Source organism: Leopardus geoffroyi, chromosome B4 (assembly GCF_018350155.1).
Source record: "Leopardus geoffroyi isolate Oge1 chromosome B4, O.geoffroyi_Oge1_pat1.0, whole genome shotgun sequence".
Classification (NCBI taxonomy): domain Eukaryota; kingdom Metazoa; phylum Chordata; class Mammalia; order Carnivora; family Felidae; genus Leopardus; species Leopardus geoffroyi.
The window spans coordinates 92,472,596-92,492,641 of NC_059341.1; the positions used below are offsets into that span (position 1 = coordinate 92,472,596).

Consider the following 20,046-nt stretch of genomic DNA (forward strand, 5'->3'; position numbering starts at 1 on the left):
GAGAGACAGAGTGAGACAGAGTGCAAGCAGGGGAGAGGCAGAGAGAGAAGGAGACACAGAATCCAAAGCAGGCTCCAGGCTCTGAGCAAGCGTTCAGCACACAGCCCGATGCGGGGATCAAACCCACGAACTGTGAGATCATGACCTGAGCTGAAGTCGGACACTTAACCAGCTGAGCCACCCAGGTGCCTCTGAATCTTCCTATTATTGACAAGGTAGAAAAATAAAGAAAATTTGAGCATTATATTATATCTTATATTTTATTCCAACAGTTTCCAGAAGAGAGATCTTCAAAAGTTTAGAATGTTAACTGAAATTCACATCAATTTCTACACATTTGTAGACCTAACTGCTAATACCTAATTTAAACCCACATATCCAAAAAACTCAGTTCTATGGTTCAATGTTTCAGAAATGTCTTTTGACTCTAAGCTTATATAATAACAGTTGAGATACTGGGGTAGAACTCTAACACTTCAAATTTAAAAAGCATATAATCAGTTCTATTATATATTCTAAAACACCAACGGGAGTATTTCCCTGTGGCATTATGGTGAATCACTCTATATTGTACTTTTTATTTAACTCTTTTTTTCCTGAGTAGGTACTTAAATACTTCATGACTGAGCTAATGTCCCATAATGAAGAAAAAAACCTCTGACTGCCAGTTTGGGAGCTGTTAAACAACAACAAAATTTTACATGTACTCATTTGAACATCCCTCTATATTAAAAATATTAATGATTTTTTAAAAAAAAATTAATGTTTATTTATTTTTGAGAGAGAGAGAGAGAGACAGACAGAGCTCAAGCAGAGGAAGGGAAGAGAGAGAGAGGGAGACACAGAATCTGAAACAGGCTCCAGGCTCTGAGCTGTCAGCACAGAGCCCAACACAAGGCTCGAACTCACAAATTGCGAGATCATGACCTGAGCTGAAGTCCACCGCTCAACCGACTGAACTACCCAGGTGTCCCATATTAATGATTTTTTAAAAGATTATACTTACGCAACCATCACCACAGTCTAATTAATCTTCAGAAAGTTTTCATCATCCCATAAAGAAACCTTGCACCCATTTGCATCAATATATGGTCAATAGAGTCTAGCTTTTTTCATTTAGCACATTTTTGAGGTTCTTCTATGTTGTACCATAAACTAGTCTATCTTTTTTTTTTTTTTTTTTTTTTTTTCAGAAAGAGCGAGACCAGTGGGGCACAGGAGAAGCAGAGGCGGGGAAAGACAGACAGACAGTGAGAAAGAGAGAGAGAAATATCAAGCAGGCTCCACGATCAGCCCAAGCCTGACATGGGGCTCGATCCCATGACCCAGGGATCATGACCTGAGCTGAAATCAAAAGTTGGACATTTGACCAACTGAGCCACCCAGGTGCCCCAAGTCTCCTATCTTTCTAAACTCATTTAGAAATAGCATTATCTGGGACGCCTGGGTGGCGCAGTCGGTTAAGCGTCCAACTTCAGCCAGGTCACGATCTCGCGGTCCGTGAGTTCGAGCCCCGCGTCAGGCTCTGGGCTGATGGCTCAGAGCCTGGAGCCTGTTTCTGATTCTGTGTCTCCCTCTCTCTCTCTGCCCCTCCCCCGTTCGTGCTCTGTCTCTCTCTGTCCCAAAAATAAATAAACGTTGAAAAAAAAGAAATAGCATTATCTGAACATACACTAATAAAAATCCACCTTTTGAATCCTAACACTTATTCTGAGTTTCATTTCCCTTTGCATGATCAACTTTCATTTAGCCTTCTATATCATCATTACGAGAAATTTATCAAATGTCCGATCCATTCAGTACTCATTGCAAATTCTCTTAAGGTATCTTCTATCTGTCGAAACTCTCTTACACCATCAGAATCATATGTTTAATCAGTTTTCCTGGTTTGGCCCCAAGAACAATCAGCATTAAGCTGAGTCAAGAGACCTCTCTTTTCTTACCAAGTTCACCTAGTCCCATGATTCAGCCATCAGACCTACACACATGTCTTGCATGTCTCTTAAGCTCTATCCCCTCTGCATAACCCCAACTTCCTCATTTCAAGCTACCTCCTAAGAACTCTCCTCAGACATCTTGGCAACTCAAACTCAGGACGTGGAATATATTCCTTCTGCTCCTCCCGATGTTTTCCCACAACTGCTATATCTGCCCTTGTATTTATGTCTCTCTCTCTCTCTAATCCCTTTTATACACTAATGCCACCTAATCTTCCAAAAGTGCAGCCCTTCCATGGTTACACCTCCACTAAAAAGCCTACAAGAGTGCCCCAGTGCCTACACAATGAATTTAAGCTTCTTAGTCTGCCATTCATAACTATCCAACATGCTTTGCTTAATATCTTTATGAATAAGGCTTTCTTCCACTAACATGTCCTAAGTGCTCACTAGGTGTCAAGCACTAAGTGCTGTATTATGTCATTTAATTCACAATAACCCTAAGAGGTGGGTAGTTATTGACTCAATTTCACAGATGAGGAAACTCAGGCACAGACCAATTTACTTGTCAAGGTCACATATCTATTAAGAGAGAGAGCCAGGATTCCAACTGAGAGGATTCCAACTGAGGTATTCTCATCCAGTCCCCCATCCTTAACCAGCAGGATACAGCTGTCTCTGTAGAAACAGGTATCACCTCAGAGTAAAGAAAGGGTGTTCTTCTTGATCTCACACAAAACTGTGTAAATGCTATGCGCATGTGTGTGCACGCACACGTGTATCCACACATGAACGCACATACCTGTTAACCTTCTGGGGGTCTCACTGTCCTCTACTTCCTACTCTAAAGCGCCTAGTTTCAGGCACGTGCTCATAAGAAAGAATCGTCTTGTATGTATCCAAATCCTCTTTTATGCAGCTGTGGATACTGGTGGAAAAAGTCTGGTGAGGTGTGGATGGGGAGGTTATGTGAATCCCCCAAACAAGATTAAATTCTGAACTGAAAGTGAGGGTGGAAAGTGTTAAATACACAGTGGTTATGCTGCTAAGAAATCTGCTCAAATTTGCCTGCAGGCTCTTTCTTTCCCCCCGCCAGCTTTGGCTGTGCACTGCACAAGAGCTACGGCTCTACTGACTAGACCTGTCATTGATTCCTCTGTCGGGATCTTCAGCACTCAGCACTGGCGTGTAATCTCTCATTTTAAAAATAAGAAACCGCAGAAGCATAGGGATCGAAATGATTCACCTGAAGTCACATAACTCCTTAGCCTCATTTAGAAAATTACATTTTTTTGGAGGGTAGCAACTTTAATTGAAAAAAAAAAAATCTAGTTTCTGTCTCTGGCACTTATTTCTGTCAAATAAAAACACCCAAGTAAACGTATTTTCCAAATTAAAAAAAATTACCCAGACTATCAAACTAGAAACTAGCCCATCTGAGTTTCGATCTTCGTTCTGATCCCTTCTAGCTATGTGACCTTTGATTCGGGCAGTGCTACAGACCTCGAGGACTGGGAGTGGTAACCTCAGAACTCGGAGGGTCTCTTGGTCTTTCATCCCCATTTCTTTGCCATCTTGACTTGATTCTCTCCTATTCCTGACTCTTTTTTACGTGGTAGAGGGCACCATCTTGGATTTGCAAACTCCCAGAGGAGCACTGATCGAGCCGGCTTGGTTTCTATGTCCATTGTCACCCCAATCACCACAGCCAAGGAAATGGTATAATATGTCAGTTTTAATCAATCAATAATGAGCGAATTGGAGTGGAACAGGAGTATATTAAATATGAGGATTGCTCTTCCCAGGGAAAAAAGAAGAGTTTCAGGGCATACAAATAATGTCTACTACATCATGTGAACAGAAAACCCTAGACTGTGTTTTCATTAAATGAATGGCAGGTTTAGTGACATTTTAGTAATACACACAAAGAAAGAAAGAAAGAAAGAAAGAAAGAAAGAAAGAAAAGAAAGAAAGAAAGAAAGAAAGAAAGAAAGAAAAGAAAAAGAGAAAACTTACATGGAAGTGGGCCCAATACGGAGCTCTTCTGGGTTTGTATAGTTAAAACAAAAATAGCACTGAAGAAATTACTCACCTCCACATACCATATGTTACATCGATAAAAGACTAATATGAATAGAGAAGATGCGTGAAATCTTACTGCACATTAAATCTAGTAGAATCTATACTTATTTGGGTCAAGATACAATTTTGACCATATATTGTATTCGTTGGGATACGCAAACAACTCAACGTATAATTCAGAACTTGTGTAAAAGAGACATAGGCTTATTCAGTGACTTGCCTTCTTTGGAAGTAAATGTGTTCATACCAGAATGATTTAAACAAAAGCTGGATATCCACACAGTAGGGATGGTGCGAAAGGACTTGCTATATTGAACAGTAGGCTTTCCTACCAGAACTTCAAGATTCCTCTAATATTTTCTGATAGAGTCATGCCATTTTAAATCCCCCAAAGGGATAATTACTGGTAAAAGTGGCCATATTTGCAAACCACAGAGAAAATGGGAGGTGATACAGAATATACTGTACTTTGGTTTTTGAATCACTGACAATCACTGTCATTAATATCATTTATAAAAAAGCCACCATGTTAATTTGACTTGCAGTACTTTATTGGCAGTTAGTTTTTGTTCAGGAGTTTAGTTTAAGATAAGGTGACCCATTGATCCAAAGAACAAATCTACCTACAAAAGAAATTAACAGTTCTAATTCATATGCAGATGATTCCAGCCCTCAAGTATCAGGGGAAGAGTCATCCAGGAACTAAAAGATGGGTGTGGAATAACCGAAGGAGGACCAGACCTTACCAACAGGTAGGCCTTCTAGTTCCACTTCTGAAGGATCAGCAGGGCTGGCATAAATCATGTAACATGTTTGTATCCTAGTTATTCATCTAAAAAAATACTCAAGGTGGACAAAGTGCATTCTAAAGTCCCTTTCAACTTTTATTCCTTCAAATTATTCCATGTGGGAAAAAATACAGCTTGAGATAATAAAGCTGATGACACAGAATACTCCAGACAAATGGAGCATGGTAGCCAATCAATTTTCAACAAAACAACTCTACTAGAGATGGAAAGCAATTCTTAGGAAAGAAAAATAAGCAGTAGAGTCATAAAACAAGCAAGTTTGCCCTGTTTCTATATAATCGATGTTTCTTCCAATTCATTGGGGATTTCTTGAGTCAAACTAAGTACAGCTAAGGTTTGAATCATCAGTATCTCACATCCAAGACCTGTCAGCTTGATGATGACTGTTTTAAACATAGAAATGAATGGCTTTTATGTTTGTAAACTTTGGAAAGGTAAGGATAACCTATGAAATATGCTGCATTCTCTCCTTCCCCTTTCCCTTCCCCAGCTCCTCTCTCCTCCCTTGGCTGAGCAAGGCAACTTCCCCTTTGATTATGTGTTCAGCTTCCATAGGAATGCCAGCAGGGATCAGCTATCTTTCTCAAGTACCTGTAAAAATTCTCACTCTATCCTCTGGCACACTTATTTAAAAAAAAATCTAAACAAAGGAACTAGTGAGAAAAAATTACCTGTACTAATTACCTACACCAATTCCTAAAAATTCTCCTACTACAAACACCCACTACCAACATATTTTTCTCCAAGAAGAACCATGAAGGGCATTTTTTAAAGAAGTTAAAAAAGTAAGCACCCCTCTTAAAATACAGTTTGAACATCTAGGCACTTGAAAGCCTGAATTGCCTACCTAGGGATTTTAGATGCACATATTGTTTAATAAAGTCACTTAGCTAACAACATTTTTACATAACCACGTCATGATTTTTGCTAAATATCTACTAGAATAGTGCAAAAAATATGAAATAAAATAAAATAAAATAAATAAAATAAATTTGTAAATACAGATGCCCTTTTCTCAAAAGATCTAAACCGTATTCTTGTTCCCCCCCTTTCTGTAGTTTCTCTGAACTGACCTCAGTAGGAAACTTGAGTGAATCAATATGTCTTCCCTGAACAGCTTCCCCGCATAGCTTTTCTCCTGCCTAGGAGAGTGAATGAAAACAGAGAAGAGTGGTTACCATGGAGGAACTCCTTGCCTAATTCAATGCCATTACCCATGTGCAAAAGGTGGTAGGGTCATAAGGGAAAGTGACTCATAACTTTCATATGCGTAAGAGCAAAACAAATTTCTCCTTTTCAAGCAATTCAATAACCCTCTCCTGCATGGCCCACGGCAGGCCAGGATTTCCATCATGAAGATGAACAGTGTTAAGAGAATGCTTATAAAATGTACATTATCTGTTTTACCACTTGAATATTATCTGGTGTGGTTAAATAAAAATATACATTTGATAGGGCCAGAGGGTTTATTTATTGCCTGACAGATTAATCAAAATAGATGCCAAAGCCTTTAAAGGGGAATTGCCATAACACAGTATTTAGTGAAAAACAAATACAAGCACAAAACACAATAAAATTGAATTTCAGGATCCTTTTCTAACTTTTTGTTACATTCAGGTTTATGAATCAGTTTTGTAATCAATGCAAGTTTCCCTTAAGGAAAAAATACCAAATGAGTCATCTATGTGAGATTTTCAGAGCAAATGGTGCTTCTTGGCAGATAAGATAAAGTAAAAAATGAAGTCTAGGATTTACCAATATGTTCAGAATTTCATAGGTATAAACACTCTCCAAAACTGCCTCAGGCTCAATGATAGATTACTATCTTAAAGGAATAGGAATCTCCCTACTGACAATTCCTTCCAGGAAAAAAATTCCCTCAGGATATTCAGGTGAATTTTTTTGGTTTAAATTGCAGTTAAAATCCTTCAGCCAATACCTTTATGTAAATTATTTCAGAGATAAAGCTTAAGATCATATACTTATAGAACTTGAAACATCCTAAGAAATAAAGATATCTCTTGTTATATTTTAGGAAACAACCCAGGAAAGTTTGGTGATTTGCCCAAAGCATCTGTCTAGTTTATTTAAACTCTAAGTCTAGAATTCTGAAAAGACAGACGAGTAATGAAAGCAGAATTAAAAAAATCAAATACGGTCATCCCAAGCACCGTGACATACATCAAGTCCATATAAAATCAGGGAAGGCATAAAATCAGTCTATCATTACTGTCATCATTGCTAACACTCAGTTTTGATAGAGTTACCGAAAAATCATCCATTTTTAGAACAACTTCTCTTCCGTAGCATCAGACCCTATGACATTTTGATTCAGGCTTTGACATTTCATGAGATTATAAACTGTGTTATAGTTAAGATGAAGGAAAAGGATGGAGACATCCTAATCCGAGCCTACAGCAGAAGAGACATTGTTCAGGATAAAGTTAAATATCAGCAAGCATTGAGAACATATTAAGGGAAAAGCAGACTTACTGGAGAGTTTTCTGGGAAGGTTTTTCTAGCTCCATTTTTCACTATCATATGCACAGAATCCTTGTGGTAATCTGAACCACTAGATAAACTGACAAGACAGAGAGTTAAGTTTATTTCGAGGGAAAAAAAAAAAAACTACAGGGAGAAAAAAATAAGAATGACACTTCTGGTTTATCAATAGCACCATTAACTAGGATGTGAATATCGTCCGTAAAGTCCACCAAGTTTTGAGCCTTAATGTAAACAGTTTTTCTAAGCTATCTAGGGAAACACAGGGCACACACTTTCAAATTATGCCAGAGGCTAATTAAAATAGATACACTGTAGATGTAATTGAATCCAACCATATTACCCATTTGAGAGGATTACTTTTAAGGATCTGTCTCACCCTTCAATACATTTCTATAGCCGTAAAATATAAGTGGATGTCTTCCCTACCCAATTCAAATAGGCCCTGAAACCGAAGCCAAAAGGTGCACTGAGAGGTCATTATATTATATGACATGTCTTCTTTAAAAGCCCTGGCACTTTGACATTTGACGAAATGTCAAATCCCAAGTGTCTGACTCCACAGAGACACATTCTGTTTATTATGCAGCAGTTGGAAGTTGGAGGACTCAACACGCATCTAACTCCACAAAGTAAATTGGTGTTTTCGGATAAAGCGAGGGGAAAACATGACGGTTATATACCTAAAGCAAGTGACTTTTGATGTTTAGTATCGTATCCTCAGCATGACCTTCACAAATCAGATAAGTGAAGACAGGCTTCTAAGTTACTGCACTTGATGTATAAAGACTAATGCCATAGCTATATATCATTCTCCTAACTCTAATTCGAGGATATTTCTTAGACACTTTCATAAATATTTCTCTGCACAGTCATATTTTGTAAACTTTTAAAGTATTTATTTTGTTTTCTAAATTCTTACTAAACCGATTAGGATGCAGGCATATTTCAGAGAGAGAGAATTTGATTCTATTTGTACAAGCACATAGAGCACAAACCCGAGAAGGTGTGAATTTGACTCAACACATATTGCTTGTGAGAAATCTGTACAATGGACACCAGTGTAATGAAAGTTCCTAAGCTTCTCTTTTTTTTTCAACCTCCAGGTTTTCAGAATTGTGCATGCAAGCAGATAGTATTTTTTGATGCCACACAAATCTCGGTTAATTTTTTAAGTATATTGTGGAAACTAGGTTAGTAAACATATACTGTTACCACATTAGAACAAATTATTAATGTAAAAGCATTATAAAAGAGAAACATCTCTACAACTCAGAGATTGTAAAAGCAACATAGCCATTTTATTTGAGCAAGTGTCAAAGAGTTAAAATTTTTCATTATTATGTTATTACCATCACACGAATCTTCAACCTTCAACTTTCATCAATGACAACAGAATTTCTGGCATTAACGCTAATTCTCATGCATTTCAATATCACAGAAATAGAATCTAAATTATTTATTAGTCACCGCTCAGAGGTTGTAAGTAGGATATATTCATGATTAGACATCAAAAGGCCAGAAAGAATTAGAACTGAATTACAACTGAAATACGAGTTTAGAAAGATCCTTATTCAAGAAGATAAAAAAATAACTTTTAGTGTTGTCAGTATAGAGTATATATAGCTGTCAGTCTCCCACATTTAGGGCACTTCATAAACCCAGTGATTTCTGCATGTGGCTGCTTTCTCTCTGTACCTTTAGGCATTTCTGGGCATTATAAATCTATGGGGATGAGTCTAAACCTCACCAGGAACTTAAAGCACTGATAAGTACAAGAAAGACTCTAGGTCTCTGCTCTGCTATTTATAAGCTAATTTACAAATGTCTTAATATGGATTCTAAAGGTATCACTGCTTCTAGTTGACAGCAAATAAGTGTTCCCTTAATTTAATAATAAAATGATGAACATGCATCAGAGAAAATAATTTGAACTTCCTTCTACAAGCAATACCTCAGGTTAATCACAGACAACTATCTAGAAGTCTGTATCAGGAACATTAATCAACATCAACTTGAACATGAACAATTATTTGTTCCTAATAAGCTAGCCTTCTCTATTTGGAAAGAAAAAAAAAAAAAAAACCCTGTTATTTAAAAAACAAGTACAACAGAACATATTGTAACTACCACATTGGCTTGCAAGATTCTTTTCTGAATGGTTCGTTACAACAATAACATAACCAACTAATTGCACCTAAAATATTAACCAGGCATAGGACTGGACGGGTTATACTGTCTAGATGCTATCTGATAGCTGTTCTTGTAACAAATCAAGCAAAATGTAGCACTTCAGTACTTACAGACTGCTCACAGAGAACACCATCTGGGAAACCTTTTGCATGTAACATTAAAGCTCCATACAAGGTTTATTGTTAGCCCAGCGTGCTAGAAGGAACCGGAGGGTGGAGGGAAGTGCTTACTTCGAAAATGCTCTGAGGCGTAATAATAGACATCCTCATAGCCCTCGTGGTAATCCTCTTCTGGTCGGTACTTTTTCCCCTTTCTTCTCCTAGATCTTCTTATCTGCTTGACAAAACCCAGGAAGCGGTCCATCTCTCACTCACCGTGCAGCCTGGTTCAGCCAGCACCAGAGAGGAGCAACAGCCCAGCTGCTCCGGGACCTGGTGGCGCATGAACGCCCAACACCAAACCTGGGGATTGGGGACGCGCTACCCTTCCATCGGCTTCTGTGCTACCATCGACGCCGAGACTTTAGCCATGGGAAGTGAAAAAAAATAGCAGCGATATGGGTTTACCTTGACAAGATTTCTTACTTTGCTCAATAAACTATCAAATGTGCAATTAAAAAAAAAAAAAAACAATAAAGGAAAAGAGAGAGAAAGTTAAATAACGAAAGACTAAGAGGAAAAAAAAATAAACTGCAAAGCTCTGGACTTCAAACAGCTTCAAAACAAAACAACAAAGTTCAACAAGAGATTCAGCTGAAGCCCGAGGAGTCCCGGCACTACAATTTCACTCTCCAACATCTCCATCATCAGGGGCGGGGGGGCGGTGTAGGAGATGAGAGGGGCGGGGAAACACGTTAGTCAATGGACTGAACCAAAGCTGGAGACTGAACCGGCTTTTTCTTACCTGCTAATCCCACCCCCTAATCCTAGCACCCTTGATCACAAAAGCACATGCTTGGGAAACTTCCCAGAAAGCTATTGTTTTGCAATGAGCAGATTGATTAACCCTTTGTGCTCTCGTGCATATCATATTAATGAGCACTAAAGTGGTTTCATCCATATGCACTGCCTCTTGCTGACAAAAGTGTGCTGTATGTGTTAATTGGAGCAGCAGGGAGAAGGCTCAGCAGCTGCTTTCAAATGACACATTTACCCACTGGGCATTAATGTATTCCAATCACTGTTTGATCTAAATATTAAAATGCACTTCACAGAGAGACTTCTCATAGGCTTAGTAACAGCATACCATAATTGGCAAATAAAAGAAACTGCATGGTTTTTTGGGAAAAGAAACACAAACAATCCCACTGAACTCAAATATAAATGTGAGTTGTTACACTTTTAAAAAAACACACACATGAAAAGAAAGGGACTAAATAGCAAATAAAATTTAGTTTTTCTTGGTGAAGACGGAGAGAGGTGGGGAAGTTTTAAAAAATGCCCACACCCTGTTCATTCTTTGTCTCTAAAATCACAACCTTTTTCCTTTTTTTGAGTACGACAATCAGAAACACTTCAAACTAGACTAAAGAGGTACTCTAAAGTCTAGACAGGTCAGCATTAATCATAGATGATCTTTTTCTCTCTAGCTTTTTTCTTCAGGTCTCTAAATGAATGTGAATGTTTAACACCAGGAAAAATTCAATTTGTTTACAATATAATTAATAAACATGTCAGCATATCACCTATGAAACTAAGAATATTCTGCAGCTCCATATTCCCAGAAATGTAATTTTTTAAAAGCTTTTTTGCTGTATATAATTCAATATCTATGTAATACCAGTTTGTAGGGCCATCCTAGAGGAAGGTGATTGCACTCTGCATTATCTGTTGTTAGATTCAAGGGAATGTGTCTCTCCTCTAGATTTAAATAGTTCTCTATTTGCAGATATTAATTGCTAAGGATGGAGTGGGGAGACATTCACTCACAGAGGTAAACATTCATCAACCAATAACATTTCAGCTCTAAAATGTGTAAAGTGAGATTCATTGCTTACATGAATTTTCCCTGTTCCTAGAGTCTTCCCACTTTTTATGCTTTTATGAATGAGTTTGTGAAGAGAAACACAAACTTAATGACGCTGACAAAAAGATACCATAAAATGTTTTATGAACATCTTTAAACAAAAAAATCACTTGTCCTTAGGTTCCAATTCCTTTCTTTATTATTCTGAATCCCTCAACCAAAATAAACTAGAACAGTTAAAAAAAAACAAAACAATGAACTAGAAATTTGAATATCTAGAGTCTAGACCTTGAAGAGGTCACTAAACCAATGATAATAATTACACACAATCTGTTCATTTAATCCTCCTAACAACATTTATAATGAGGTAATACCCCCATGAGTGAGGAGAGAAGGTTCAAATATGTTTTCGTGGTTTGGCCAAGGTCACAAAAGTCACACTGCCAAGTACTACTTAGTGCTATGTATTTTTTTCATACGAATTCAGAGATTATCTTGTCTAAGAATTATTTGCATTCAGTGATTCATTGTTTTCTGTGTCAGTTTGCTATTGAAAATAGTTGTTGGCTTTCAAATGTTTTTAAGTTTTTATTAATTTATAGTTGAGAGACAGAGGGAGAGCATGAGGTGGGGGGGGGCGATGAGAGAGGGGGACAAAGGATCTGAAGCAGAGAGCCAGAGGTGGGGCTCAGATTCAAGAAACCTTGAGATCAAGACCTGAGCCAAAGGCAGATGCTAAACTGACTGAACCACCCAGGCACCACATAGTTGTTGATTTTCATTTTTAATTGGGCCAAACAGATGTCCTGATTTATATGGGACTTTGTTGAGTACACTTGTCCCTCAGAGATTATTCAGGCAACAAATTTTACCCAACTATTCCTGAACTATTATAACTCCTAAGTTGGTGGAGTCCACATTATTTAAGTTTTGTAGTTATAAGCTCCTAGTTGAATCTAAAGGGACTGATGTTATAGGGCAGATGATATTTTAATAGAAGATCCTTTTTGCATAGACTAACTTGAAACACTCCAGTACAGTTTACTGATTTTTAATTTTAGTATTTACAAAGACAGACTTTTGGGGCATCTGGGTGGCTCAGTCAGTTAAGCATCCGACTCTTGATTTCAGCTCAGGTCATGATCTCATAGTTTCTGGGATCAAGCCCCACGTTAGGCTCTGTGCAGTCAGTGTGGAGCCTGCTTGGGATTCTCTCTCTCCCCCTCTCTGCCCCTCCCCTGCTCATGCTCTTTCTCTCTAAATAAATAAATAAATAAATAAATAAATAAATAAATAAAATGATTTAAAGAGACAGATTTTCTCAAGCAGTGGTAAGCAATCATTTTTGACCAAGAACCAATGCAAAGTAAAATTACCTATATACCAAAGAGAACTTAGGCTTATGTACCTTTCTATTATTTTCATAGTTTCAGAGGAATTTATTTGCGAGGTTAGCATTTTGGCATATGATTACAGTAATAAAATGTGTATCAAAGCTGAGGTTTGGTGGTCATAGGAAAAGTTTATAGTTTAGCCATACACTTGGAGGGGTATGGCAGAGGAAGTAACAGCCCTATTAAAATAATCATAGATGCTGAGGAAGCAGGAATAGGGGATCTGCTATTTAAAGGAGGTGTACTTGGATCACAAAGAATGAAAGAATTTAGCAATGGACCACGGGAGGGATGGTGCAGGTGCACAGGATACTTTCCTCAAGCTTCCTGGGTCCAACCTCTGAATTTTTCTAATCTTCTATCCTAACTTCTCCATGATTAGCAATGGAGGACCAACCTGAAATCTATTAAGGACTTGTTATGAAACAGAAAGTTCACACCCTACCACAAGTGACAAATTAGTGGGAGAAGTTCAAGTCCATTCAGTTAGGTGTACGACTATTTCCGTGGAAAATTACACCCACTCGCTCCACAGCACAAACACTGGTAAGAGGTGCTATTCACCAACTGCTGCACTCCATAGTTTAAACAGATGGGATAGTTTAAAAATTGAAAATGGTAGTGCACAGAATAAATATCTCCCACAAATGGTTTTGTTTGGCTCACATAGGTATATGTTTTTGTTTATTTTTTGGGTTTTTTTTCGACGTGGCCAATATCTAAAAGTCAGGAATTGCACAAATAAATCAGCCATTTTATTTTTTCTTCTTGAAAACTCAAATGATCTGGCAACTCTAGGCCCAATTCCAACATGGCAACTATTGATTAGAGCTGTATGGTGGCTGTCATCCATTAATAAATGTGTGCTTTCCACCTGGCCACAGTCTCCTCCCCTGGGCCCAATTCTCTCATTCAGTTACCACCTGGCCCCTATAGGCATTTCTGCTTACGAAGCTTGTTTGAGGTACAATCCTCACTAGCCAGCTCCAAAATGCTAATTTCTTTACATTGCAGCTCCCCAATATTTCCACGTAAAGAAAGTAGACTATTATCACCAATTGCTGTTAGTTGAGTGAAATGTCCACTAAACCATAAAATTAAAATTCTTAGAAAAAACTGTTCACAAGAGAAGATAAAGCAGGTTGAATTATTCAACAAAATGTACTTCAACCAACAATAGCAAATATATGTCATGGGGGGAAAAAGCTAATTCTTTTTTTTTTTCCCCTGGGAAACAGGCAATTGCCTGGACAGCAACAGCACGGCTTCCATACTCTTCTGAATTAGATTCTCCATCCCCTTTTAGGAAAGGAGGAATAGGCCAATGATTGAGATTAAATCTTCCATTTACTACCTTCCCTAGATCACTGATGAAGCAGTACATTTCTGTGCTTATTTAGATTGAGTACTGGTTACAGTATTTTCTGAGTTGCACAATGGAAAATCTGGTCTGGTCTCAAGGAAATCTTTGGACATTAAATCAGTCTGGCCTTTTTAGATACCGTGGTGTTTACAGACAATGACAACAACTATGGCAGTCTCCCTGTGACCATAGGGAAAACACTTTGGCACCCGGGAATGCCCACTCATATTCTTAATCAGACCCTATCAGACCCAACGCCACTGTGTTGTAGCAAATGATTGATAATATCCCCCTTGACTAGTCTAAGTGAAATTCACATATGTGATGCAAGCATACATCATTTAAACATATAATAACATCATCATATATATTTATTTTTAAAGTTTATTTACTTTTTGAGAAAGAGACAGTGTGAGTGGGGGAGGGGCAGACGGAGGGGAAGAGAGAGAATCCCCCTGTGCTGGCAGCACAGAGCCTGATGAGGGGACTCAAACCCGTGAAACCGCGAGATCATGACCTGAGCCAAAAGCAAGAGGCAGACCCTCAAATGACTGAGCCACCCAGGTGCCCCGACATCATCATATATTTAAATATATGTTTAATAATATGTATTCAAATGAATAAATCTGAGGATACAACCACACCAGATATAGTTAGATCCTTGGACCTACTTCTTCTTCTTCTTCTTTTTTTTTTTAATTGAAGTATACTTGACACACAATGTTACATTAGTTTCTGGTGTACAACATAGTGATTCCACAAGTTTATAAATTATGCTATGCTCACCGCAAGTGTAGTGACCATCTGTTGCCATACAAAGTTGTTATGTACTATTACTTATATTCCATGCTGCACATTATATTCCTGTGTCTTGTTTTATAACTGGAGGTTTGTACCTTTTCATCTCCTTCACCTATTTCATTCTTTCCCCCAACCCCCCACCGGCCTTCTGGCAACCATCAGTTTGGTCTCTGTATTTGAGTCTGTTTCTGCTTTTTATTTATTTTGTTTTTTTTTAGACTCACATATAAATGAAATAATCTGGTATTTGTCTCTCTCTGTCTGACTTCTTTACTCACCACAATTCCTTCTGGGTCCATCCATGTTGTTGCAAACATCAAGATCTCATCTTGTCTGAGTCATCTATGGAATGGTTGAATCACTAGGAAACTGTGAAACACTGGAATTGAATATAAAACTCTATACGCTAACTACACTGGAATTAAAATAAAATTTAAAAAACAAACCTCATCCTTTGTTATAGCTGAATAATGTGTGTGTGTGTGTGTGTGTGTGTGTGTGTGTGTGTGTGCATGCCTCACCACATCTTCTTTATTCATTTACCTACTCATGGACACATGGGTTGCTTCCATATCTCGGAACGGTAATGCTACGGTAAACACAGGGGTGCATAAATCTTTTTTTTTTTTTTTTTTTTTAAATTTTTTTTTTCAACGTTTATTTATTTTTGGGACAGAGAGAGACAGAGCATGAACGGGGGAGGGGCAGAGAGAGAGGGAGACACAGAATCGGAAACAGGCTCCAGGCTCTGAGCCATCAGCCCAGAACCCGACGCGGGGCTCGAACTCACGGACCGCGAGATCGTGACCTGGCTGAAGTCGGACGCTTAACCGACTGCGCCACCCAGGCACCCCTGCATAAATCTTTTTCAATTACTGTTTTTGCTTTCTTTGGGTAAATATCCAGTAGTGGAATTATTGGATCACATGGTAATTCTATTTTTAATTTTATGAGAAATGTCCATACTGTATCCCACAGTAGTTGCAACATTCCCACCAACAGTGCACAAGGGCTCCTTTACCTCCACATTCTCACCAGCAGTTTGCTACTTCTCACCTTTGTGATTCTAGCCATTCTGACAGGTGTAAGGTGATATTTCATTGCGGTTTTGATGTGTATTTCTCTGACCAGTGCCGTTAAGCATTTTTTCATGTGTCTGTGGAACATCTGTACGTCTTTGGAAAAATGTCTATTCAGATTCTTTGTCCATTTTTAATTGGGTTGTGTGTGTGTGTGTGTGTGTGTGTGTGTTAAGTTATGTAACTTCTTCATATATTTGAATACTAACCCCTTATTGGTTATATCACTTGCAAATGTCTTCTCCCATTCAGTAGGCTGCTTTTCATTTTGTTCATGGTTTCCTTCCTTCTTGCACCTACTTCTAATGAACAATTTTAAATTTAGGAGATGATCAGAAGCCATTCCATACAATGTACTGAAAATAAAAGAGTAGAGTCAAAGGTGGACACCACAGTAAAAATTAGTATGTTTGCTGTATAGTAAAACTGTGAGAAATATTTCATGTCCAGAGAATGAAGACAGATTTGAGAGAATATTTACAAACATCCACCTGATAGATAACTATTATCCAAAAAAAAAAAAAAAAAAAACCTCCTAAAACTCAACAATAAGAAAATAAACTACCTGATTAAAAAATGGGCCACAGACTTGAACAGATACTTCATCAAAGAAGATACACAGGCGGCGGACAAGCATACAAAAAGACGTTCCACGTCATACGTCATCAGGGAAATGTAAACTAAAGCAACAATGAGATAACACTACACACCTGTAAGAATGGCCAAAATCCAGAGCAACGACAACAGGAACTTTCATTCATTGCTGGTGGGAATACAAAATGGTACAGCCGCTTTGGAGGACAGCTGGGCAATTTGTCACAAAATGAAACATACTATTACCATATAATTAATCAATCACACTTTTCAAAGTTGTTGAAAACTTATGTCCACACAAAAGCCTGCATTTGGATATTTATGGTAGCTTTATTCGTAACTGCCAAAATTTGGAAGCAACCAACATATCCTTCAGAACGTGAATTGATAAGCTGTGGTCCATCCAGATAACGGAGTATTATTTATCACTAAAGAGAAGTGAGATATCAAGCCTGAAAAGACACAGAAGGAAATTAAATTCATGTTATTAAGTGAAGAAGCCAATATGAAGAGGACACATACTGTATGATTCCAACTATGCCATTCTGGAAAATGCAAAACTATGGAGCCAGTAAAAAGACCAATGGTTGACAAGGAGTTAGGGAGGAGTGAAAGATGAGAGAGAGAGCACATCGGGTTTTTAGGGCAGTAAACCACTCTGTATGATACTATAATGGATACGTGTCAACTACACATTTGTCCAAACTCATAGAATGCAGAACAGCAAAAGTGAACCCTAATGTAAACTAAGGATTCTGATAGTGACGTATTACTGTAGGTTCATGGGTTGTAACAAATGTACCACTCTGGCGGGAGACATCGATAATGGAAGAGCCTCTCATGTGTAGGGGTAGAGGCTATGTGGGAAATCTTTGTACCTTCTGCTCAATTTTTGCTGTGAACCTAAAACTGCACTAAAAAATGGAGTCCATTAAAAAATACTCTATGCTTCCGTGTATAACAGTATTAGCTTCTAGGCTCAAATCATTATAAATAAGTGCTCACTTACAGGAGTATTTATTCATGTAGATATTCGAAAGCTGTACAAACGCAAGAGAAATTTTCAGCTTTGTAAGAGTTTCTCCCTCATCTCAGTATTTCTAGCAGCCCAGGCCCCCTTCCACCATATGCTGGCAGGTCCCCTTTCCCTTCCGCCTTACCTAGCGTTGTGGTAATCCATAATGGCCCTATAAATGTCTAATAGGGGCATTGGGGGCTGTTCCAGCTGATGACCCCAGAGCTAAATTAACCAAGCAAATGCTCCCTTATCCCCGCAATTCTTCCTCCTGTACTTTCATACCTCCTCACCCCTCTTTGTTCTCCTTGTTTTAGATACTTTGTAGGGTGAAGACCAATGGTATTACTCAGCTCTTTGAGCAGTTGATAGTCAAAAACAGGTAATATCCCAAGAATTTGAATTATATAATGCTCATATTTTCTTTTTTTTTTTTTTTTTTAATTTTTTTTTCAACCTTTATTTATTTTTGGGACAGAGAGAGACAGAGCATGAACGGGGGAGGGGCAGAGAGAGAGGGAGACACAGAATAGGAAACAGGCTCCAGGCTCTGAGCCATCAGCCCAGAGCCTGATGCGGGGCTCGAACTCCCGGACCGGGAGATCGTGACCTGGCTGAAGTCGGACGCTTAACCGACTGCGCCACCCAGGCGCCCCATATAATGCTCATATTTTCTATCTTCTTGCTCTTCATGAATTTGCACAAAATCTAAGGGAAACTAAGTCCCAAAATAAATGCTTCAAATTAAACGTAAGTGCTTCATACCAAGTCCAAGGCATTTTAAATCATTGTTCTGCCAGTAACGTCACCTCGACCTACTAGAAGGAAAACACTGTTGGTATACTAGAATTAAGTCGTTTTAGAAAGAGTCACCAAAGCCCTGCAATCAACAAATGCTCCAATTCTTACATTTATTTAAGTAATAAAAACACTTGTTTTCATTGTTAAGAAAAAACAAAAAAAAAGTAAAACAATAGCCCAGGGTCCAAACTGGGCTCATCAGAGCCCGAAGTACAATGCTTTCAATTAAAAGTATATCTTTCTAAATTCTCCCCAGGTACACTACCTGCGGGTAAGTAAACATATCCATATACAGACAGGTATCCATTGTCCCTGGCAGAGAGTAGTGCTCAGTAAATCTTTTTTTTTTTTTTTTTTTTTGGTTATTTTGCATTCATATGATAACAATGCCAAGATATCTTAGTTAACAAAACAGATAAAATCTAATGGCATTTTTAAGAAATCAGATTCACAAAATACTGATATTAGAAAAGATTTCAGAGATCGTTCTCAGTCTCTGTATTCCCCTCTCTCCACCAACATGCAAAGCCTAGGTTCTCACCACATTTACACTAGCCATCCCACAAGACCCAGCCCTAGTGCGATATCCACTTGACACATCCTGGCTCTACTCTGGAGCAGAACGGACTTTTCCCGGGCACACTCATGGTACTTTGCTTCTGCCTCCTTTACAATAATAACTCTTCTCCCCATCACAGTGCCCCTTGACTCAAACATCTAGTTAGTTCATGTACAGTAGCCATTATCACTAATTTGAGATATGTAAATGGTATGCATAGTTTTATTTGATGTACTGTCTTTGTTTTATTTCAGGGAAAATGATAAATACACACTTCATATACTTATGACTTTTAACTCTCTTTGCCATTTTTTCCTACCAGGCTCTTTTCAGTTAGTGGACCTACGATAACAATAATGACAGCAAAGTTAAATATTTCTTGCTATGCCTCTGTCTTCAAGAGCTTTGTGTACTCATTTAATCTTGACAGCAATCCTATGAAGTTGGTACTATCATTCATCTTCATTTGTAGATGAAGAAAAGAGATACGAAACAGCTAAGTAACTTGGCAATAATCCACACAGCGAAGAGCGGCACCTTTACTGGTCTGAAATGCAATCCATAGATGATATAACCTGCATGTATATAATTTAAAATACATCTGACCTCCTATAACGAACCAGGCAGTTTAGAGTTTATGCTTCTAATCATTGATGCTAAGCTGCCACTCAAGAGTTATTCTTTAGCAGGATTGTTAAAGTGACGATTATAAAAACTTGCTGTCTAGGTGCTCTGTATACATTCAAATGAGTGATCTAATAGATTTATTTAAAATGTATACTATGCTAGAAATGATATATTTGGCAAATACATAAATGATGAAAAGTATGATGAAAAACTTCAGACGTGAAGTTAAAAATCTGTGAGGGGAATGCCTTTGCTTTTCGGAATGCCTTTGCTTTTCAAATTCCCTGAAGGCAAAACATTTTGAGACCACTGCCTGAATGTGGTG

At 38.1% G+C, this 20,046-nt stretch overlaps 1 protein-coding gene across 11 annotated transcripts in view; it reads right to left on the reverse strand.

The window, feature by feature from the left end:
• Positions 1–20,046, reverse strand: part of GRIP1 (glutamate receptor interacting protein 1) — a 691,488-nt gene that overhangs the window by 398,837 nt on the left and 272,605 nt on the right. For 2 of the 11 annotated variants that reach the window (XM_045467225.1, XM_045467230.1), the window contains exon 1: positions 9,754–10,230. The exons of 2 other annotated variants lie outside the window; for them this stretch is intronic. In XM_045467225.1, coding sequence (XP_045323181.1) covers positions 9,754–9,886 — 133 coding nt within the window. In that variant the 5' untranslated portion in view covers positions 9,887–10,230. Of the gene's footprint in view, positions 1–9,753; positions 10,607–20,046 lie in introns of those variants that run through there. 7 more of the 11 variants (XM_045467232.1, XM_045467229.1, XM_045467227.1 and 4 more) reach the window with 7 other exon arrangements.